The sequence below is a fragment of the Nyctibius grandis genome, chromosome 4, assembly GCF_013368605.1.
Source record: "Nyctibius grandis isolate bNycGra1 chromosome 4, bNycGra1.pri, whole genome shotgun sequence".
Classification (NCBI taxonomy): domain Eukaryota; kingdom Metazoa; phylum Chordata; class Aves; order Nyctibiiformes; family Nyctibiidae; genus Nyctibius; species Nyctibius grandis.
Window position 1 is genome coordinate 97,356,187 of NC_090661.1, and position 24,512 is coordinate 97,380,698.

At 39.4% G+C, this 24,512-nt stretch overlaps 1 protein-coding gene across 1 annotated transcript in view; it reads right to left on the reverse strand.

Annotated features, from left to right (window-relative positions):
• Nucleotides 1–24,512, reverse strand: part of SHTN1 (shootin 1) — a 65,780-nt gene that overhangs the window by 24,970 nt on the left and 16,298 nt on the right. The window contains exons 3-8 of the mRNA XM_068399260.1: nt 24,435–24,495; nt 19,786–19,880; nt 17,459–17,627; nt 13,579–13,676; nt 12,526–12,607; nt 10,491–10,585 (exon numbers count right to left, since the gene is read on the reverse strand). Coding sequence (XP_068255361.1) covers nt 10,491–10,585; nt 12,526–12,607; nt 13,579–13,676; nt 17,459–17,627; nt 19,786–19,872 — 531 coding nt within the window. The 5' untranslated portion in view covers nt 19,873–19,880; nt 24,435–24,495. The remainder of the gene's footprint in view (nt 1–10,490; nt 10,586–12,525; nt 12,608–13,578; nt 13,677–17,458; nt 17,628–19,785; nt 19,881–24,434; nt 24,496–24,512) is intronic.

Below are 24,512 nucleotides of genomic sequence, written 5' to 3' on the forward strand. Positions count from 1 at the left end.
ACAGGTCAGCAAAGCGTGCCACTTATGGCAGGAGAACAGAGAACAGCCCGAGAATGCAGACGCTCCCTCAGACTGTGAAAAACACCGTTGCACAGCACAGCAAAAGCAAGAAGATATTCTAAGAACAAAATATTAGAAATACAAACGTTCCATGAGATCTTTTCAGGTTCCCATACTATTTATTCACAAACCAAAATTACAGATATGCTTTCTTCCCATCCAGTGCTACTGCAATGCTATATGATTTATTTTTCTTTTTAATATAATTGAATTTTAAAGAAACAGCAGTAGACGTAGATTTGTGGCAAGCATTCCACTCCGTGCTTTGTATGGACGCTTCAACTGAGTCTTCTTAGCAAGCAAATCTTTCTCTAGCTGTGCATACAGACCGAGAAGCCTGCTGACCATGCTGAACTTTTAACTCACAACGCAGCCTGCTTGACCCTGCGTGCCAAGAAGAGTCAATGGATGCAGCCTTAATACTAATAAAATCTACAATGAACACTTCATTGGGCAAAGCTGTGCCATGGGGGTAGGCAATAAAGGACTGGAAGTATTCAATGAATAGGAAACAATGAATACAAGCTCTAGTACTATGTTATAAAAGAAACAAAAACAAATTTATGACAACACACAGGCCACTGTGGCATGGTGCAACTGTGCACTGGACGTCAGCTCCCTGTCCCAAAATTCTTCCAGTCAAACCAATTACGTTTGCATTACCTTACACTAGTAGGGCTGTGGCAAAAACAATTCAAAGACAAGAGAAGTTCAGAATCGAAGCTACCCACCCAAACCCATAAACGTTTGCCTTTGTATCACAACTCATCTATTTGATTAACATTTTGTCTTCTTAAAGAAACAGCATCTTTGAAACATCATACTTTAGAAAGGCCACTAAATCACTGCTAAAGAACTCAATACTGTCTCAAAGCCACCTGCTTTCCTGTTAAGTCAGTCAAAAGTTGTTTAACCCTGACATAAACACCACCTCTCTAGAAGCCACCTTTAGCAAGCATTGCAGTTTACCTACTGTGAACATTCAAAGCAAAGTGAAAACTTGGGTTTAATTTTTTTTTAATCTGAAAAATAGTTTGAGGTGATAATTCGAGATTTTTGTTCCCCAAGTTTCTGCCACTAAAACCAACGAAACAGAGTTGTTCCAGCCTGAGGGAGCAGAAAGCTGCCAAAATAAGAAGAAATCAAGTAAAGCAACTTGATTTCTTCAACTTGAGCAGATACTTCACCAAATGTAGAAAATTCATATTCACTTTGTTTCATGCTCCACTGCAATAAAATGAAAAAAATAATCTTGAATAACTGGGTGAAAACCTTTTTATTTGGAAGTTTTCACATTAAGTCCTGCATTTTCAATTAGCTTTATAAATTGCTTTCATGACACTGCAAATACCTTCCTGCTTACAATATAAGTGAAGTGTCTTCTCCACCACAAAAACCTTTGTTGCTTATAACTTAATGCTGCAATCAGATACATGGGAATCAATTTCTCATGGAGAGTCCCATCCATTTCAGAAGTTACTTACACACATGTCCTTGAAGTACCAGCATATTCCAAATGGAAGAGACAAAACTAGACAAGATGGTCATGGCAGGTAAAGCAGAGAAAGAGCTGGTGATGAACTGATTGTAAGTTTTGGAGAGGTTGCTCTGGATGTTTGACATGGGACAAAAAAGAACCTTAGAAATTAATTCTAATTTAAAATTAAAACAATCGCTCACTGCGTCAGCAGGGCAGAAACCTGACTGCCTGCACAACCCTGAATATTAATTAAAGTGACTGCTGAAAGGACAAAACAGGTACTAACAGGATTATTTGGACTAGGTGGAATTTAACCAATTGATGGATTAATTCCGACTTTGCCACCTGCTAGACAATTATCTGCAGAGTATCCCAATCAATGCTAGAAACCTAAGTCGATGCTGGAGGAATCTACTGAAACCACCACTGCAACTAAAAGCAGATCACAGGGGACAATGGTTTGCTTACATCTGTCATTTTCATTTACAAAATCTCCAAGTGTTGTGCAAACCAGTTACCTGTATTTCCTTCAGGAGTTTACAAACAGAAGCTCCGAAGTGCAGGAAATTGGGTACTTGGCCACTTTCCATCAGCAGAGTTTGCACAAGAATTGGGGAGGGGGAAAGAGAACAGGGTGAAATCCTGAAAATAACTGAAGTTTTTCCCTTGACCTTAATGAGGCTACACCTCATTCTCAGACCCCTGCTCTAACCATTACCCTACAGAGCGTTCGCTGCAGCTGTTTTTTGTTTACACCAGAGCTGAAAAAGGAATTCTTCCTCATTAAAAACGTTAGAAAGCAACTCTGTTAGTGTCAAGTCCCTGGGAACTTCGATCCTCGTTCAAGTAGTGTTCAGGGTATAACTGGATGCTTTCCAAATAACTGCTCTCCCAGGAGCAAAATGAGGCCAAAGGAAATGCTTTAATATCCATATGTTGCTACATTTCCATCTATACATCATATGGGTACTCACTATGTGGAATAACTTCTTTGTCTTAGCTACAGTTTGAAGGGAGAAGAGTGTCTCAATACAGCTGCACTGTTATAATAAGGTAATCATTGGTTGCATAAAGTAAAATAAAAATCAGTGGCAAACGCTACCTACTATGAATAGAATAATGAAAGGTACATAGCAAGGTAAAGTCAAACTTTGGAAGTCTCAAACAGAAGAGAGAACATCAGTCAACTGAGCAGCTGGCCCTGAGTTCAATCCTTGGCAGCACTGCTCCATCCCCTCCAGTGAGAAATGGGTAAGTCATCCTTATGGAGTGGTAACCCACTCATTTACATTTGTCATAGTTACAGAAGCTGGTGTCTTTTGCATTATGTGTACCCTCAAGCCCTATAGTCTTGTGCTCAGACCTGAAATAAGTCCCAACAGAGGTAGGGTCAAGGTACTTGTATCTCCTCAAAAGAACAGGCTGTTTGAAGGATTTTATGTGATGGGGGGGACAGAGTGATCTTGTCTGATTATGGCTTGACAGGGCACTAAGTAGCTCTAAATGCAGGAGGTACTCAGTTTAAAATATAAATCCAGGTGTGGATTTTAGTTCAATGGCTAATCAGGAAAAAAATAAAAATATATACTCTTTGTAACTGCTTAACTGTACTGTGTTATCAAGGACATGGGCTTGTGAGCTTCACTGCATATAAATATTACAGCAGGAAACTGGCTAGTGGGTTTTTTTGACAGAAGAGTTAAGGAACAGATGTATCTTATAAAAACACATTAAGAAACACACCCGTAGTCTGGACACTGACCTAGAAATGCTCTTTCTACACTCAGGCTCAATGCTGTGCATCAAGCGATGATATCAGCCTCGTATGAGTTACAAATCTCATGCGGTATAGTGGGTTCCTAGGTGTCTGAAGTGCTACTCAGGAAAAAAGCTAAAAAAAATAAATGGGTTCTGCAGTTAGGACACAATCCAGAAAACTTACTTCAGCACACACTTAATTTTAAGTGCATGTGACATTACTCTGATCTGAAAATTTTGTATCAATATCAAGGGCATGGCAGGCACAAGATAAGACTCTCTTTAACAAAAAAAAAATACCCAATGTGAAGTATGGAAAACGAGAGCAAAGCATTTCTGGCAATGTGCTGTGACCTTCATTGACCTCCTCCTTCAGAGGAGCCAAAGACTAACCCTGGTTGGATTTTCAAACTGCCACAGAAAACTGAGCAACATGATCATGAAAAAGGACATATGCCTAGTAATGAGCAGCCAACAGTCACTCCTCTCTCCCTAGATGATTCATAATGTCGTTTTTGTTAAGACCTGCATCAATTTTAGACTAATAAAGATACAATGGAGTTGCCTTAGTTATTTGGCTAATTGCCAGACAACTTCTGAAGAGGCTATTTCTGAAGAGCTACAAGATGTAGCATTAGCAAGTTTTGTGGCTCAAAACAAGAGGTCTAATTTACTCAGAATGGGGAAATTGGAGTAGATGAGTTAACTCTATTTCTTGTCCATCATTTGCTTCTCACCACAGACGTGCTTGGAGCATGTATTTTGAGTGTGAGAAAACTGAACCCCCATCAGCATTGTGACTTCCTTAAAAACACAGTATTATTTATTTTACCAGCCTGTTCTATACAAAAGGGTTTGTCAAACTACAGCAGTCATTCTTCACTTATGAGGCATAACTGCCCAAGGCCCAAAATAAAGGGAAAAAAATAATCTCCATTGTTATTTATTTATTTCCTGCAGTTAATGGTTTTCTTTTCGCCATGGTAGAAGTATAATGATACATTCTGTAACGCTCAGAGTCTTACCGCATTTAGACACCATCTAATATATTCAGAAATAGATCATATACCACATGAAAAAGGAGGAAACCTCGTCACTTTTTTTCCCAATAGATTAATTGCCTGAACAAAAACAGAGAAGGGGAGGTGAGGAAGAGAGAGACCAAACAGAGCGTTTCCTAAAGCATACATCTGTTACCATTTCACAAGCCTGTTCTTGGGAAAAAGCTTGATGAAATGTATAAGTGTTACATCATGCTTCAAAAGTGGTAACATTCAAGCTCAGGAGAATTCAAGTACTAACCACTTATTATGTCTCTTTAATTATTATTTCCAGTTCAGTCAGCTGGACTGCAAATTAATTATCTTCAGATACCAGTTGCTGTTGAACTATCCTTGGTAATGCACAGAGCGTGGTACTTGTAAGCACTGACTTGCTCCACAAGTGCTGGTTTTGCAGTATCCACTCACAGATGTAGCACGCTAATGCAAGAGTCCTCACAAATTAACCCAAAAGGTCACAAATGCATCTGAGGAAGAGTTCTTTGGGAGCTCATGTCATCAAGATAACCAAATCCATTGCACGCAACCTCATGAGTAGTGCAGACATCTTAAAAATGACAGTAATTTTTCCTAAGTCTTATAAAACGACAGCCACCTTTTAGCTTTCAATAAGGGAATCTTCAGTCCCAGGTCAAGTAACGTCAGCTGTGCACTGGCCCAGGTAAGGCATGCACACATTTTAAGGTAAACAACTTAAATGCAAACATGTTGTTGTGTAATAGTTACTTAGAAACAAACATAGGTATAGTACGCTGTGTTAATGCATCTGTTAAGTACTGAGAATTGGAGGGAAAGTCAAGGAAAAGATGAACGATGCACGTTACAGATTCACTTTATTTTTTTAACCCATCCAGATCACAGTTCCTTTGAACGCAGCCTTTCAACCTCTCAAACTGCAAACTATTTAACAGGTAACCATAAACACTTGGGAAACCCTTCATTTTTTCCCAATTGTGTCTTTTGAGAAAAAGCCTACATTAGCCTCAAAAGTGAGAGGAACCCCAACAAACCTGCTCGGCAGTTTGACACTTCACTTCTGTTTCTCCAAGATACAGAGGACAGAAAACAACAGCTCGATGCTAACTTTGAGAGCACACTGCCTCTTCTCCAAGAGGTTTCCAGAGTAACTTTAGGTGCAGGGGTTGTCTCTATGCCAGCACACACGACAGTAATAAACAGTTCACTTTACAAAATATTGTTGCAAGGCAGGATGTATACTTAATAAACCATTTATGCCAGATTATTTTGTTAAACTCTGGGGATTTTTACATTGCTAAGGCTTTCAATTTACTTCTCTCACTGTGTTCCTCCCCTTTTGGCTTGCTTTGGCTGTTATGTATTGTAGTCTGCTCATCTTTGTGGAAGAGTGCTTTTCAGGGCTAGCCTCTATATTATTGCAATGGCCTTCAAGATACTCTGTTTCCTTTGTTTTCTTATAAACTGCTCCACAGAGAGCTGAGAGATCTTAAAGTGTCTCTTAAAACATGACACTAGAATTCTGGTTAAGCTTGCCAAGATTCCTGTGTTAACAACCCTATTTTATTCAGGTAGGTACAGATTTTTCCATGCCCCCGCCCCCTTACACACTCTATTTATTTAGTTCTTTTATGCAGATTCCTGCACCTTTCACAATGGATTGTGACTCACTTCAAACCCTCTTTCTTTTTCCTTCCCCTTCTCCACACCATGGCTGACAATATTTACTCAGTTTCTTTAAAACCTCTAAAGAGCATGAATTCTAATGTTTGAAGTTGGATCATTTTTGATTAATTAAATATATATTATAGTGGTGCCAGCAGCATGACTATAATTAAAGCTGTATTGGATTTTTTTTTTAATCAAAAGCTCTGATTTTCAAGTGTTCGCTCACTCCTATATGTGCTTGCTTGCTCCCTCCCTCTCTCTCTCCTTGTCTTTCCTCTCCCTCCCATCTGCGTTCGCTTCTGCACACACACTCACCCACCCATTATCTCTCACACCTGCACTCCCAATTGCTCACGCTCTGGGGCACATCCTCCTCGCTTGTCAGAAGGGCAGGACGCAAAGGGTACCACTTCGAAAAGCCGCCTGCGCCAGCCGCTCATCTGATCTCCTCCCATCACAGCCACAATCCAACCCCGGGAGGGCAAAGCTAAAAGATGAAGCCATGCTATGGAGAAAGGGTTCATCTGAATACATGGGCCAACTCCTCCCCATCAAGGCAAGCTTCAGATACCTCAACCCCTTAGAAAGACAATGTGCCCACCACCAAACAAGCCCCTCCACAGGCACTAAGCCCATATTTCAGTGAGCTAAAAGACATGTCTAGGCTGTTTGAGATGTCACGAACAGTTACATGAAACATGAAAATGTGCTGTTCTGAAGTCTATGCCGTGGTGCTGTGGTGAAGCCTGGGTTACGCGGAGCCTATTGCCTCTCTCAAAGTGCTCCAGACAAGTTCAGCACAAAGCACTGAATGTGCAATGTTACCTTTACTCAAAGCTATTCCTTCTCTCAACACTGCACAGCTCATCACAACCAACCACAGTGACTTCTGCAAAACTCAAGCAAAAATCCAGCAAGATTTTTTGTTTTTTTTCAGGAAACATTACATAGGGACAGAGAAAACATGTGGCTGAGGAAAGAAAGCAGAAAATTCCTGCACATCTTTAGCGTAATCCAAACAGCTCCCGTGAGCACATCCTAGAAACCTCAGCTCTCAAAACACAGCTGCGACCTTGCGGCATGATCCATGCGAGAGGATGCTCATACAACCTCACCTGAGCATAAAGCTTTGCTGTTGTGGATGCAGTTTTGGGCCAGAGCCTGTCTCTCTAATGCCCCACGTCACTGAAGGGACACCATCAGTGTGAAACCAGGCCGATGATAACAGAATTTTAAAGTAATTTGAAATGCTACTAGTTCCCCAAACACAACTGAGCAATGCCTTTGTTGTCACATGCTCCTGTATTTTAAAAAAATTCCCCAAAATCTTTCTGAATAGCATGATACAAAAAGGAAGACTACTGCAGGCCTGAAGCTCACTGTTGTCATGACTCCATTTTGGACTGAAGAACTTAATGGAATGAAAAGCCTTGACTGAAGAGCTAATGATGTCAATCTGCAACAAGAGGGGCCCATGTTTTTGGAAGATACAACAACCAAATAACAACAAAAACCAAGAAGTACTTGTTTGCAAATAATCAGCATTTCTTTGGCATTATACTTAACAGCTTGCCTGTCAGTTTGTTATTCAAATACAAAAAGTACTTTAAATATCATCTTTCAAAATGTATAGGTGTCTGAATATTACAATTATGAGCCTAAACAGAAGCAACATTCTGGGCCCACAGTATCATATTATACTCTTTTATGATCTGAAAATCAGCTTAACTACACATTTATAAATTACTCATTTCTGAGAGATGTAAGACCTTTACGTACAATCTTCTGTTGTCAGTTAATGAATAGAAGCACATAATTGTTCTGTACTTCAGAAGATAAAGCAAAGCAACAGTAGGAGATGCAAGACAGATACCATAACAACGCATGCTAAATGAATATGCTTAACATTCTTAGAAACTTGTCTTCTGAAAGTAACAGTTCTGCAGATATTATAGTCAACAAATACCACTAATAAAACAATAATGCCTGCACAATCTCAGAAGGTTTTAAAAAAATTGTGTTATAAAAATATTTTTCATAAAAGCATAGGTAATGAACAATTCCAGGTTCCCTAAAATTTAAGAATAGTTGCAAGAAGATAATATTTTATAACACAGACTAGTAACAGTACTGAAAAAAATCCAAATGAATATTTAATAAATATAGGCCATATTTTGTTTAACAACTTTTGGTCACTAATAAATGCCTCTATCTTTAATAAATTTGAAAGGAATTTGCAGCTCTCATTTTTATTTCTGAAAAACCATAGTGAACCTTTGATCAAAACGTAAACGGCGCAATGGCACTGAAGCCACGGCAAAGGGAGGTGTCCAGGTCTGCTCAGCAGAGGAATCTGGGCTCCATCCCACAAAGCTCTGTAAAAGTGGGGTTTGGAGGAGGCTGCATGTACAGTCTCTTTGATTTCAGAAATCAGTCCTCTTGAGTGATTTCTCTCCCACATTTCTTGACTCTAGCAGCATCCTGAAAAGTCCATCTCTATACTTAAAATTTGGGAGGTAACAGGACATTTTAATGATTAGTAAATAATTTTAATTTCTATCATTTCTTATTCCCTTGGGGGGAAAATGTGTCAGTTGCTTTATGTAGCTCTGCCTGACGTACAGCTACATTTTCAACACATAGGCAGGAGACTGACAACAATAGGCAGGAGACCGCAGGTATGTGTATATATACAGGTTACATAAATTTAAATTTACTGCAATTACAAGTTGACTCATTGAATGATTGAAGCTTCAGCAGTGGAACTGATAAGCACTAGTTTAACTAAAGCTAGGTTATACCGTATACCTGTATGAATGAAAGAGAATCTGCCAAAGCTTAATACACTTGAATTTGCAAATACCTTTCTCTGTCAGGGTGAGCACTCAACCCTGCTACCCAAATGCAAATTCTCCTATTAACAGAAAGATAAATTGATCTGTTCCTAGAAGTTATTAGGTTTCTGTCAAGTTAGCTCCCTCAGTGGGTTTCTCAAAAGGTCAACGGGGTGACCTTGCAAAGGAAAGAACAGGAAAGAGCGGCAAAAGGTAGAACAAGGAGAGAGACAACCCTTGTACCCTTGGCCCAGGCGCCCTGAAGCTCTCCAACCTTTGTACACAGCACAGAGAGAGCTCTGAGGCTCAAGAGAGCGAGTGCAAGCAACATCGGGGTCAACTTCCTCACCCCTAGGTTCCAGATTTGCAAATTTCTTTACAGTTAGCTCAAACCCCTCAAAATTCATTTCATTTAAAATGTTTCTATATGATTCTGTTCATATCCAAAACACTCAAATACCCAGCAAAAAAAACACAAGCTTAACAGAACACAGTAAGACTACTCACTGTTTTCTATACAGGTTCAAAATGCATATATGCCCTTGCTCACAATCACTGACTGAATGCAGTTAGAGGTACAGGAGTTATCAAATATATTTTTTAATTTTTCTTTGAGAGAGAAACAGCAGCAGCAAAGACAAAAAGCAGAAGAGCTCTTTACTCAGACGAAGCTGACTTCCTGAAGGCTAAATACCTGCTTGATGGCAGTCATGGTTTCAAAATGTAAAATCCACTTCGTATCAGATGTCAGATGTTTCCCTTATTTACAACATGTCAGTACTGATGACTCCTGTAATTTTGATACAGAATGGCTTTCTTTAAATCTGAGCTCCCTGACAAATGATTACTTAGGAAGACCAACTTTTATTAAAGAAAATATTGATGCATGGCATGGGATAGAAAAGCTTAAAAATATAACCCAAGTGCAGAGCTCTCAAAATCCAGACTGCAAACAGAAAAAGCACATGAGCAAAAAGACCAAAACAAAACCAAACTCATGATTTCATAGGGCTTCAGTCTATCAGCAGAATGATAGAGTTTGTCAGCATTTTCTAAGGCAAACATTGCCAGTCACAAGCCATCGGAGCAATCACCACCCATTCCATAATGCTACCCAGTAACTCATATTCCTCTTTGGGAGTTTACACCTTTTCTAGAACATGGAAACAATTTTTTCAGCTCGAATGCTCCCTGCACTAGGTTATTCAAAAGGCATATGTTAAATAACAGCCAAACTCGCACAAAACTCAACTAATACTGTATTTTGCAACACTTTTTTTTGTGAGTTCACATATTTTTCAGGAAAAATAGAGTGCTTCAAATTATATCACTAGAAAGGCAGCTAATCCTTCCCAGACCCAACCACTACATATATCACATTGAAATGTTGTGGCTGACTAAGCCCATTACAAATTTAAAGCCTCGCTTTAAAAAGGGAAAGAGGTAAGACTCCATGGATAATTCTGAAATGCTTTATAAATGCTGTTGAAATAGTAAACCCATTTTCCGGATGAAGTACAGATTTTAGCTAAGTATGTGGACATTCAAAGACAACTTTTGTACGAGAGTTGGGAATTGAAATCAAGTCATCTAGGCTGATTTTCCAGTTGCAATGCCTTCATTTTACAAAATCCCTTTTTCTTGACTACTCACCTCTTGTGCAAATGACTCTGCTTTCTTCCGCAGGTTCTTTTCCAATTCAAAGTTTACATGAAGCTCTTCATACTCCTCTACTGCCAGCACAGACACTGTTTATAAGAATAAAACAAGATCAGAAGTAAAAGTGGAATGGATCAAAATGAGATGAAAATATTGCTTCAGAGTGTGGGATACACATCCCAGACCACCTGACTCTCAAAATTATGTTAACAACAATAAAACCCCAAACAACCCACACACTTAGAAAGATTCAAGATAAATTCACCGACTCTGACTGAAATGTATTGATTACCCAGCTCCAAGACAGCGCCACACAGACACAGAATGCAGTAGGTATTGAATAGATACTTTGGTAGTTCAGTTCAAGCATACAAAAAAATCTTGCTTTATGTTGCCTGTGTACTACGACCTAACCTGGTATAACTCCTCCTTCCTGGAAAACAGGCAAACATGAAACAAGAAGTTGTTCTTTTTTTTGATTGTGCTTAGAAAAAAGAAAACATTTCAGAAACATTTGATCTGCCACACTACCCCATCAAAAGCTTCTTCAAGCTGGTCTGCCTAATCAACCTATCCAAAGTTTGGAATTTTAAGAGTCTTCAAATACTATCATAGACTCAAACAATGCAGACACATGAAAGAGGGAAGAGATGAACACTTGGTGGAAGCTTACAGAATATACCCTACTATGCAAACCTCCTCTCCCTACGCTGAGAGACTGCTGCAGCATTCATAGAAGATAAGACACTGTCCCACTGGACAGAAAAGGAAAAAGAGAGAAAATAATTTCCCACTAGAAGTTCATACATTTCTCTGCAATTCAAAACTCAGCTGTTTCCTTGAAAACATGGACTGCGCTGATTTTGTATACTTTTTCCAAAGAGAAAGAGAATATTATGGGCAGAAGGCCACAGCATGATCGGAGTCTTCACTACTCCAAAGACTGCACTTTTCTTCTGTATCTTCACTATTTAGCTGTGGCTATTTCCACAGGTCCTTCCGTGTGAAAGCGGCAGCCCTGGTCGTTCTCTCCACTGCTTGACAAACTTTGAACAATTCCTGGGAGATGTCTTAAGAGCTTTTTATTTTTCCTCCCTATGTAAGCAAGTAAAACAAAACTGCAGAGGAACAACTTTAAGATAAATAAGAGTAACTGTGAATGCAGCTGAACACCTCTAGGATGTATTTTCAAGGTGCTGTTGAACAAATAACTTAGTGCTTTTGGAAGGTAGAACAAGTAATGCATCAATACAGGCAGGCATTAGAGGCCGTACCCGTTGTTTTCCACTTCAGGAAAATGTGAAACAGCCAAGGAGACTTTTAACCAAACAATTTTTAATTTTACAAGGCTAAACTAGCAACAAGAGAAAAGGGCACAGTAATCCAAGGCACTAAAAACTTTACCCTCCCCTCTGAACTACTTTTGGGTCAGCTATTTCTCACGTGGAAGCACTTACCTTCATTAAGCAAAAGTTTTCTTTTTCTGAGCCCTATCTCTTTTTTTGACTCTCCCTGCCCTAGTTTTACCTCTCATCTCTTTCCAGGGAAGGGAAGTCCCTGCTTTCCTTCCATAACTTGGAAATCCTATTTATCTCATTCTCAGCACTCTTGCCTTTTTCTCATCATCCTCTGAACATAAAAGTTGCTCCCAAGTCTTTAGATATTCAAAATTATTAGCTATGTTCCAACTAAAAGGAAGGCAATGTAATGATTTAGGAAAACAGAAGATTAAGGTTCAAACTCCCTCTCTGTGAAGGACTGCCTTTCTGTCCTAGCTTGCCACTTATGCCACAGAGCAAAAAGTTTTCCTATTCTCACATTCAACCTGCTATTTACAGTCACATTTCCCTGGAATACAGACAGTCTAGAATAGTCCATGTGTTTATGCAGTGCCTGCAGCAATAAGGCTGAGTGTCAGGTCTGGACCACAGTCACTGTTCTGTATCCTACTCTGTACTACAACATAAAAGCTTTGAAGCTTCTGCAAAGGATGTAGCAAACTGTTAGAGAACCTGCTGAGACCACGTACCTCTGTTACATTTCTCCAACAGTTTTTGCTGCTTATTAACTTCTGTTGTCAAAACAGCCTTTTCTTCTTTCACTTTATTCACCTAGAAAAGTGTAAAGATCAAAAATAAGACTATTTTAGTGGCATAAGGCATATAGCAAGACATAATGCAAGCAATATTTTGCTTTCAGTAATTCTGTTCCTTAGGTTTGGCCTGATCTTAAGGTCTCCAATGAGATGGAAAGCATTTTTACCCCAACTTACAGACCCCATAACAGATGGCATTAAAGGGTTATGAATTAATCCTTCACATAGGGCTCCCATGGCCCATTTTCTCATGGCACGTACCATTCACAGCTGCAAATATAACATCTTTGGAACTTTTCAGGATGAGGCACCATAGCACCTGGTTGAAAAGTTACTAGCTTGCCCTTAACTGTTTGTGTTTTAATATAGTCAGGCTGCTGTTCTGCTTTTTTTCCTGGGCTCTGTTTATTGTCCAATAGCTGTCAGCTGTGTCTTTCTGAATGCAAGTGTTGCACAGACAGGAAGAGCCACTAAGTCCTGATTTGCATCAGTACATGGCTTATCCAGTTTTCAAGCAGGAATGAAACTCCGCTGGCTCAAAAAGCCAATTTGCTGGTCTAATGACCACAACAGGGCACTGCCAATGGCTAAACTCAAGGATATGCTCAATGAAGTAGCACCAGTGATTAAACTGGACATTCTCCAGAAGTATTTCTTGCATATCCACAGGTTAAAGGAAATCCAAAAAAACCCCTGCAGGCTGTGATGGGTGAGGGGCTGTCAGGAAGTGGAGATGAGAGTTACAATATGGGCATTAGAACAGATCATGAAAAGTCACGTGTCGGCAACAGCAGCAGATTGGACTCTGACATAGAAGGCCCCTTCTAGGTGTATGCCCTAAGTGGTCCATCATACGGGTAAGCTGGCAGGACTTGCGATTAGATAGTATTCAATTAACTTCACAACTGAGCGTTTTTAGCAAAATTAGATACAAAAAGTACTGACTACACGCTAACGTGGTCTCGCCTTCCATGGTACAATACATACTTCTTCAATTACTTCTACAAGTTTGCACCTCAGGTTTTCCAGTTCAATGGCTAAGGTCTTCTTTTCCTCATGAACAGATATGATTTGATCTCGCAGCTCTACAGTTTGAGGAAGGAAAGGAAAAATATATTTTATTCTTGGAAGAAAACAACAAAGGAAATGTGATAGCAATGCAAGTACAATCAAGTATGAAACACCTTAGCTGTATACAAAGCATCAGCTGTATTCAAGGCACATCCTCAATAATTTAGGAACTTCGCATAAGTGTCAAGTAACAGATCTATAACTGGGCCACAGTTTCAGATTTACCCTATTGAGGTAAGCTGCCTTGTTCAGTACTGCCGTCTTTATTTGCATTCCGAGTAATTAATTTCCTGCTACAACGGGGCCAATCCTGCCACCACAAAGTATCCTCAGTCCTACTCAGGAGACTGTCACATCACAGAGACTCTGGTACAGAAGTAGCAGAAAGCAATTTTTAATAGGCGTCCTTTAAAACAAATTAATGCACTTCAATTCTTTTTGGATCATGAGTTCTTGTCACAAGGGAAATAAACAAAACAACAGGCAGTTAATACTTGGGAGGTTTTCACTGAAGAAATTGTCCTGAACAGCTGCCAATTTGTAGTCTTTGTAACATTATGTGAACAGAGTCAGAATATAACCTTTACTGATGGAAGAGCTAATGCTTATAATTTTCCCCTCAGAATTTTTGTTCCTTAATTATCAAAATATGAAATAAATTAAATTCACAATGGAATAAAACATTTGATTATAATCACTTCTTAACAGGAGATCAGTTTGCATACATAATATAGCAAGGTTTAGGTTAACATAAAAACACCACAAAAATATAAATGTATTGATATATATTAGCTTTCAGTAAGTGCTCTCATTCTCCACCTGCTTCCAGTATTTCATAGCACTGCTGTTCATTAAACACAAGCCATGAGTTGAGAAAATTGTTGCTAAACAATTGCAGATGATGATGACATGCTGGATGTCATTCTGTTTGGTCTCACATTTTGAAAATGTTGATTCTACCCCAGCTCCCTCCCCCCAATTCAGGAGCCTCAAAATTATTTTTCTCCAAATTAAAGGCACACACATTCTAAAGTAAATAAAAAGACTTGTTTTCCCAGAAGATTTTTGAACCAAATCGTCTGTTTTATGGATTTGTGCTTTCCAGTGAAATTAATGGGAAAAAAAAGGTCTCATTGAAATTTATGGTAACTGGATTAAGTCAGGTCTTACAATACATGCATCAGCCTCATACAGAGAAGAAAACATATCCATATAACTAAACCTTTATAAACGTGTACAAGAAATGTTTCTTTTCAGATACAGGGTATGCACTAAACTGCTTGACCAAAACAGTTGAGTTTGCAGTTCTGGTTATATCCGAAAGGTCAGCTAAAAAGAAAAGAAAACCCAAAACCTATAAATGAATTTCAGGTACTGCTCTGAGACCGCTCTAAACTTCCATTAGGAACTACAGCTTTACTATCACCTTTCCCTAATGTATGAGATAGCAAAAATAAAGGAAAGTATCTGAGTAACAAAATTTTACCCCTTTAATAAATGAGAGGGTTTTAATCAAAGAGCGTCAGACTGTATTACCTTATTTGTATATCCTTACAGAAAAGTGGTGGGAGGGAAGGAATCATTCCAAGAAACATCCAATATTGTGTTGAATGGCGAGAAGGCTAAAAGACTTCCAAGGTTCCCAACACAACACAAAACTGCTTGGAATCATAAAAATGCACAGAAGAGCAGATTTCACCTTGGACAACACCACAAAGCATTAAGGGGAGTTTTGAAAATACACCTTTCATATGGTCTTGCACTTAGCAGGTAATCCAAGATGTAACTTCAGATTTTTTCCTGACGATAAACACTGTGCAGCTTGGCTGAGGCTAGGGACACAGCCCTAACACTACCTTTTGGTACATGGCGTCAGATCACTCTGCTACCATACACTCACAAGCTTCTCTCCAGGCACAGGGATGGAGTATCTTCTCCTATAGTAAATGGGATGCCAATGCTTTTAAAAATACTCAGTACTTGTAAAAGTAATGTCATTAACCTTTAATAATAAGGGCAGAGAAAGGAGCAGAAACCAGGAGTTCTAAATCCTTTACAACATGCCACATTTCATTCTTTAATTAATTCTTCCTCAAGACAGAAAGCATATACATCAGTTCTCTTGAAATATTTCTCTCATTTGACCCTGCTACCCTCCTAACCACATTCTCTGATCTGCAGCCAGAGTCTTTGCTCTCTTTAAATGTATCATAGAATCATAGAATGGTTTCAGTTGGAAGGGACCTTAAAGATCATCTAGTTCCAACCCCCCTGCCATGGGCAGGGACACCTTCCACTAGGCCAGCTTGCTCAAAGCCCCATCCAGCCTGGCCTTGAACACTGCCAGGGAGGGGGCAGCCACAGCTTCTCTGGGCAACCTGGGCCAGTGTCTCACCACCCTCACAGGAAAGAATTTCTTCCTAAGATCTAATCTAGATCTCCCCTCTTTCAGTTTAAAACCTTTCCCCCTCGTCCTATCACTCCATACCCTTGTAAAAAGTCCCTCTCCTGCTTTCCTGTAGCCCCTTCAGGTTCTGGAAGGCTGCTATAAGGTCTCGCTGGAGCCTTCTCTTCTCCAGGCTGAACAACCCCCAACTCTCTCAGCCTGTCTCCATAGGAGAGGTGCTCCAGCCCTCCGATCATCTTCGTGGCCCTCCTCTGGACTCGCTCCAACAGGTCTGTGACCTTCTTACATTGGGGGCCCCAGAGCTGAACGCATCCTTGGTATCTTTCTCCAATAAAAGACAGGAGGAACTAGAGAGTCTTATTTCTGATTCAGATGGGTTGCATGGAGTGGATCACACTATTCTCTGCCTCTTTTCCTACATCTATAGGATGGAAAACTGCTTATTATACAAGGGTACTATGGCATCTTATTTCTTGAGTGAGATATTTTTTAAAGCATTTTTACAACACATTTTTTTTTCTCAGTGATACTTTGTACCACTTCATTGAGGCTGCTGCATTCAAACAGAAAACAATTAATAAGGTCAGGCTGAAAGTTCAGGAAAGCTCTACTTAGACATCATTTGCTATTGTAACTTACTATCAGAAAAAAGTGAAAGCTTTTTGTTAAAAAGGTGAGCCACTTAATCTCTCTCTGTCACCAAATGCAGAATGTGGGCATTCCCCTTTTTTGGATACTATGATATAACAACATACAGAACCATGATGACTCCATCACAGAGTTAGATGAGAAAGGAAGGCAGATTTTGGATTACAAAAATACAAATTGCCTTTCAAAAAAGAACCAGAAATTTCTTAATAAATCACAGATTTCTCTTATCAGTGTATTTCTGTGTTCCCAAGCTTTGCCCCACACTCCCTTTTTAAGTTGCTTGTTCGGTAATAGCTCTGGAATATGAATGAAGTTTGTGCATACAAAAGTACATAATGGAAACAGAAATGGAGAGTCCTGTCTTACAAGCTTTGAAATAGTGACATTGCAGTTGAAGCAATACCAAGGTGACCTTGTCCTCCTGCTTAACTTTTACTTCGTTAAGGATCTGAGGAAATATTTCTTTTACCAACTCAGTAACACTGAATTGTTTTAGCTGTGCAGATCTCATTTTCCTATTGCATTGTAACTTACTTTGCAGGCCGTATATCCACCAAATACATTACACTGTATCACTACAAGCCTACCATGTTCCTACAGTCTTTCCTGGAAATCCTTTGGTGACCACTCTCAGAAGCACGACTCTGAGCCCGACAGATCTCTGGTCCAAACCAATACTGCCATTCTTTAGACAACTTTTGCCTTGTGTGGTGGTGTAGGCTCAGCAACAACGCTTACCTTTTATTTGCTGCTGACAATGCACAGAATTGCATGATCCAGAGTTAGCTTCTGTATCTGTGGATGAATCGTCCTCATCAATGTTAATCTCTTCAGTGATAATTTCAGGGCCCAGTTTTGCCATATAAAGCATACTAATTCTTTTCAAGGTCTTATTTTCTTTGTTCAGCTGAAAGTTGAGAAGCACAAATAGTAAGAAGCTAGTCAGTCTGTCTTTAAGCTGCTGTGCAAGAAAAAAAGTCAACTATTTTTTTCTCCCTTGTCATTAAAAGATCTAGCAAACAAAGACGACAAAGTATAACATTAGATTAAATGCTCCATTCAACATTAAAATGATCTTAAGATGGGAAGCTTGTCCTCTTTCTCCTCTGAGGAGGCTTGAATTCAACATGATGCTTCATCCATGCCCTTCTTTCCTCTCTGGTACTTCTGACTAATAAATACCCTGTGTAGGTTCAAATCAAATCAAATCAACTATCAAGCTTACTCAATGCTACTCATTCTTTGTGATAGCTGCTTCAGCTCCTTACCCTTAAGCAGGTACCAGCATGAACAGGAGCCCTAACTGAATGATCTGAAGAAGGGCTTGTGCTCCTGAAAGCTCGTCTGGTTTTGCCAGCTATATCAATTGGTCAAATAAAAACTCTTACCTCCTCCTATGTCCTTATTTTGCTTATAAACTACAAATACCACAACTACTATACTCCCAGTTGCGGCAGAATTACCTCAAAATTATTTTGAATTATTTTCAATTCTCAGCAATTACTGTACAGTCAATATACGTAAGATGAAAGCCGCATCATAAACCAATTCTTTATGGGTCAAACTACAAGGCAGAAACCACTCTGGGCTGGATGCTTAAACGCGTGCCTGGTTGGTGGATGATACAGAAGAGGTTCTGGAAGGCACCTCCATCTTGACCAAGGTGCCAGGAAAAAGTGAACAACAGAGATTGCTGCAAATGTTTCACTCTCATCATTTCTTCCACTGTTCTGCATCTAGACACCTCATGCCAGCAGCCCTCAGAAAGCTCAGCAGAGTCTCAGGGGTGTTCAGGCATATGCTGGGGTGACTGCCCACCCACCAGCCAAGCATTCCCTGCAGGAATGAGGCTCAGTTTTCTGCTAATGATGTACAACATGTTCAAGTCAACATGCACTTCAGAAGTCAAATATTTACCTCGATCAAAAATGTACACTGAACAGGTTAGGCTGACCCTGAAGTTCTACCTAAGCAATCATCTTTGATCCCCCCTTTCCTCTGCTCCCTGACTACAGGAGATTTACTCAAGAACTTCTTCATCTCATTCCCAAAGAATGAAACTGAGCAAGTAGGAAGGGTGGTGTAAGGAAGCTTATTTAGTGAGCTCACAGCAACAAATAAATCAGCTTTGTCAAAGCAGCCCCATGGGGTAAAGCTAGTCTTTGAACTGCCCCTGTACATGCATTACAGGAAAAGGTCAGAGAAGAAGAAAAGTTGCGTAAATACATTCATTTTCTTACTTATATGCTGATTGTCTATCTTATGAATTCTAATATAGTGTCATTATGCAAACAATTAAGTAAATACCTCCAGAAAGTACATTGCTAATGCATCTAAATTAAAGTGATTTCTTGCTGGTGTGATTTTTTACCATATCTAAGGACGTACTTTGGGCAGGGGATGGAGAGTGGAAAAAAAAAAAAAAAAAGAAAAAAAAAGGCAGTCAGCATTGCTAATGAAATTTGGTTCAAAATTGCTGTAATCCATTTTCTGATGAAGTGGCTCAGACGCATTTTACACAACCAAAAATATATAACAGAGAGATAAAAACATTCTTTAATAATAATGCACTTCTGATGAGATGGAATATAGAAAATTACACACTTGCTAAATTCATCAGACTAGATGCAATCAACAGAGCAGTGGAGGTCACCTTTCCCCTGCCCTCGCTTTGCTTTCATAAACAATCACCTGAAATGTAATGCAGTGGTTGACTTTTTCCATTTGATTTAGACACTGAAATGCTCATTATTGTTTTATATCTCACACAGGACAGTCCTAAAACTTGTTTTCCATTTAACCTAAGTGCATATAAAAAGTAGATATCAAGATGCTGGTCCATGACTTACTGTTCCAAAATAGAAACAGGTATTTTTTTCTTTAAAGGAAGGAATTGTATTTTGCATCTTGCATATGGGTTATAGTTTTTTGCCACTTCAAAACAATTTCACAGATCTGCAAGATTATATAAAAACATACATGGGACATGTATACAATCTCAAGTTAAACAAATAAAAATAAAAAAAAGAAATCAGATGAAACAGAATCACCGTAGTTCTTCTCACCTTAGAAGCTAAAGCCTCAGCACTTTCACGGCACGTCTTCTCAATTTCAAGATGGTTCTGAATACAGCTTACTTCCTCAATAACCATGTGAGAAACTAGGGGAAGAGTTTAAAAATTAGTCAGTATTTTCCTGCATTTGACACACACATTTGACACATGCATCCCATGATCAGAAATATTACATATTTTTCTGTTAACTTTCTATGCAAGCATTTCAAATGCAGGGAAGTACGTACTTAGATTATCTCCATAGACAGGAACTGTTTTGAACATTGAATATCTGGTTCATTGCTTTAAGCAACTCTCTCAAGCCATGACTGAAGCATTAGAGGGGGAACTGGAGAACTGAGCACAAACTTGTGGAAGCAGAAGGCCAGAAGGAGCCTCCCTGACCATCGTCATTCATCATTTTTATTTCATTAACACTTGAGGAATCAGAGTCAGTCTGTTAGGATCGTCCCTTCAGATTGCCATCATAATCCTCTTGAACATTTGGTACAGACACCGTTTTCAGAAGATTGGAACCTCGATACCTTTAAACAGCAACTTAGGTGTCTTACAAAGATTATTTTTACCTTCCAGTCTTCAGGTTTATATGGTATTTTAAGTATCATCACACTTGCTAAACGCACTGTACAAGAAGAGCTGCAGGATGGACATATAGCACAGGCCTGGGACAAGTTTACTAGGAAATGGAGAAAGAAGTCAGTGGCCGAAGCCTCCATATTTGTAGGGCCTCCTACAGCACATACTCCACTGAAGTCAAATCATCAGCACAGCACAGTTCCTTCTTCTGGTTCTACCCCATCAGCTTCGTCGCCAGCTGCAACAGCTGGGATACACCCTGATGGATGCAGTCCTGATGGAAACTCAGCACTGCTTGCACTGCCTGATTTTTGACAACCTCAGATGAACAACCCAAGTTCTGTATTACCATATGGCTGTAACGTCCGAATTGTTTCTTATTTGAAGTCTCTCTGTGCTTGCACATGCCCCAAAATAAGCACTGTGGTCTCACACCCTGCCTTCACAGTCCTACACGGAGTCTGACACCAGCACGCACACATGGACACACACAGTCTTCCATGAGACCAGGGCCGAGGGTGAGGTGCCTGACTGCATCTGAAATACATCACTACTGTTTTTGATGTCACAGCCAGAAGAGCAAGAGACACATCTGTCCTTTGCACTTACAGGATCCCTATTACCGCAGTGGGTACCCATCACTATATCGAAGATACACAATATTCCTAGAGTGACCAAAAAGTTACGCAGCAAATCTTATTTTGTAACATAAGATACCAATGTGAGTTAGAGGACATTTAAAAGCACAGATGCGTTTTCGCTTGCAATTCCTCTCAACTTCCAGCTGTACACAGGTACTTAACTAGTGTTGAAAGTCATCTTCTAAATGACAAGCTTCAAGTCACATAGGGGATCTGGAGCAAAGCAGGAAACCCAACAATAGTTTCCCGTTTCTCAGGCTAGCACCTTGCTCATTGACTGAACTCCTCCTTGGCTCCTGGCACCCTTATTCACCCTAAGCAGCAGCCTGGATCCTAATTCTGCAAGTCATTTCACAGCACAGATTCCTTTTCAGCCCAGTGTCAGGACTCAATGTGCAGAAAGGACTATTTGCAGCAGAACAACACTTTGGAGCAGGAACAAGGCTGGAAGAATACAGTGTAAATATGGAGGACTTTTTCTAGTATCTCCTTTTATTTTCATGAAGATAAGCTTTAAAAACTAGTGATTTCATACCACTGGGCAGGAAGTCCCAGTTGCCCTCTTCCAAGACTTTTGCCTAAATACTGAAGAGAGATACTTAACTCCTCTTTGATATCCACAGGTCATCTTAATGACTACAAAACAGGATTTTAGGACAGAAAAAAGCAGGCCTTTAACAAGTGTTATTTATGCAGCTTTTCTGATAGCTAGTCAATATTAACTAATGTTTTTGTTAATAACAGAGGAAACCAGCAATACATTGGAGTTTGCTGTCAAATCAGTAGCTGCATGCAAGAAACAAGTTCTACAAAATATGAGCAGCCAAAAAAAAGAGTAGGGCAGAGTATTGGGAAATCTTGGTCCAAAAACTATATTCACATGAAGTCTTTTAAGAGAAGAGCAACCACACCTCTTTCTTTAGTTGTCTTTTTATTTCCATTTTTTTCTGACTTTGGAGAACTTATCTGCTCCAAGCATGCTATACCAGCTGCTATATTTAATTTGAGAGAGGAAAAGTTTCAGGTAGTACATGTCCCTATTTCTTCTGTTTTGATTCTACCTAGCTCTGGGAATTTGGAGTAATGAAATGCTTTGGGCAGGATGAGGAGGCAGTGGAGGTACAGAGCTGCTCCCATTTTACAGACAGGAATCTAATGGCCTCAAGCAAAGCTAAAGTTAGGAAACAAGGATTGGGCTCACATGGCAGAACTAGGGATTACTCTTGGTTCATTTAAACTTAATTAACCTGCAATTATGATTAACTCAGGGGAAAAAAATCTTTCCAAATTAAATACAAAAATATATTATTTCCTAAGTCCATCCAAAGTTCTTATTATGTCAATATTAAAATTCATAAAGCAACACTAAGTGGCCTGAAACATCTCTAACCTTGACAGTTTTTTTCAGGGGTAATAATAATCCACAGCAAATGCAGGCCAACCAAAAACCACTTAACTAATTAGTAGTTGCAGTCACCGAGAAAACATGAATCAACACTGTTATTACAAGTGGCACATTTGAGTGGCATCTAATTATGACTTGATGAGCACGATACTTGCATTATCAACATTACTACTGCATCCCATCAGGGACTAAAAGCCGCTGATGGCATTGACTGCGAGAAACTCCCACTCAATGGTACTGCAGCACCCAACAATCTCCTTGGCAGGGGCACCCTCACTAAATGACATGTTAAGCGTAATTACTGGTAGACATTGTAAATAAACAGGATTGGAAGTGAAAATTGTACCAAGTGCATAAGACACAATCTGACACATTGGAAGTGGCAGGCTTAATTGAGAGTTTCTTTGACTGCTCAAGATCATTTCAACTGCATTTCTCGGAGGACAGTGATTATAACTGTGGAGACAGACGGCATAATGGTATCAGCACTGCTGACAGAGCAGTGAATTAAATTGTATCTGCTGTTGTGTGAAAGCCTTGATGAGAGGTACAGATCCTTAGTGGTCTTATCATTATAACACAATGGTCATGTTGTCATCAACCTTGCTGGCTCCAATTGAAAAGAAATGATTGTGTGTTGAAGCTTTCCCCCCCACCACCACCTTCTATCTCTTGTGCTCAATAGAACCAATTTTCAGAGAGCTATGAAATCACGCAATAGGGCCTAAAATGCAGCTGCTTGGCATACAAACGGGGCCCCATTAAACTGGAATCACACACAATATGTGTTTATGCCAGGAGAACAAATAGAAGCTGAGTACAGGCCAAGTTTATTCACAGACACAAAGCCGATGTAGCTCTTCATCAATATAATTGCCTTTTATATTGTCGTTTAAATAATGGGCTCTATTATTGCCTTAAAATCCTAATATTCCTGGCATTTTATCACTATGTTTACAAGGTATGTCCTTTAAAACTGTGAAAGGAAGATTAAAGAAACCTATAAAATTTTACAACATCAAATATTACTTCAAATTTTAAGTCTTAACTACTTGACATTTTCTGCCACACTCTGGTATTCCTTGTATCGTAACAAAAACAAAACAGGCTGCGATTTTTTTCCAGAGGAATTAGACTTCTTGGAGAACATTCTTGCCTCATAGAACAGTTATCTAAGATCATTTAAGGCAGTAGATGATTCCTGTTGATTTCAGATTATTTTCCATAATTGTATCATATGAACAATCATAAAATAGAAGTGAGCAAATTCCTCTATTAACACAGTCACACAAAAGTACAGACCATGTGATTTCCTTCTCCTGCATTAACTTCATCCACTTTTCTGATGCTTCACCGTGCAGTTCACCACACTGGCACAAACCAGACACAACAGACCACAATCCTATTGTAATTGTCTCTTCTAAGGAGCTATTCCACTAGGATACTTCCACTCCCATTAGATGTGCTTTGTTGCTTCCAGACACCATACAGTTTCAATAGAACCATTACCATAAAAGTGTAAAACTGAATATTGACATTCTCACAGCCCAGACAAGACAGAACTTGCTCTAAAAATTACCACCAGACAGCAGTTCATCCTAAAAAACTTTACTGGTGTGTCTATGCTTAAAGTAATTTTACTCCTTCATCATGAAAAAATTACAATCATCATTATTATTATTATGAATCTCAGCAATAGGGTCAAATCCCACTCAGTCCAAGCATGTATCATTCTAAAAGTCACTTGCAGAATCCAGGTGAGAGAGAGCCGCATTTGTACCACTGTATTTTCACCACTTTACACCTTAAGAATGGCTACCTGTGTCAGTGCGTATAAATGCTGTGACGGCAGTTAGTCTGACAATGGTCAAAGTCTCACTGGATTAAGTCCTTAAAACAAGGCTTTGAAGGAGAAACAGCAAGTGGACCTGAATCTCAGCATTCTTAACACTGCTGCAGAGTATGCAGAGTGATGTTCATAACTATACCAAAATTTCCCACTAACATCATCAACTTACTTTTCTGGAACTCCTCCAGTTTTTTGACAGCCTCATCTCGTTCTTGCTTGATTTTGTCACACTGTAGAAGAAGAGAAA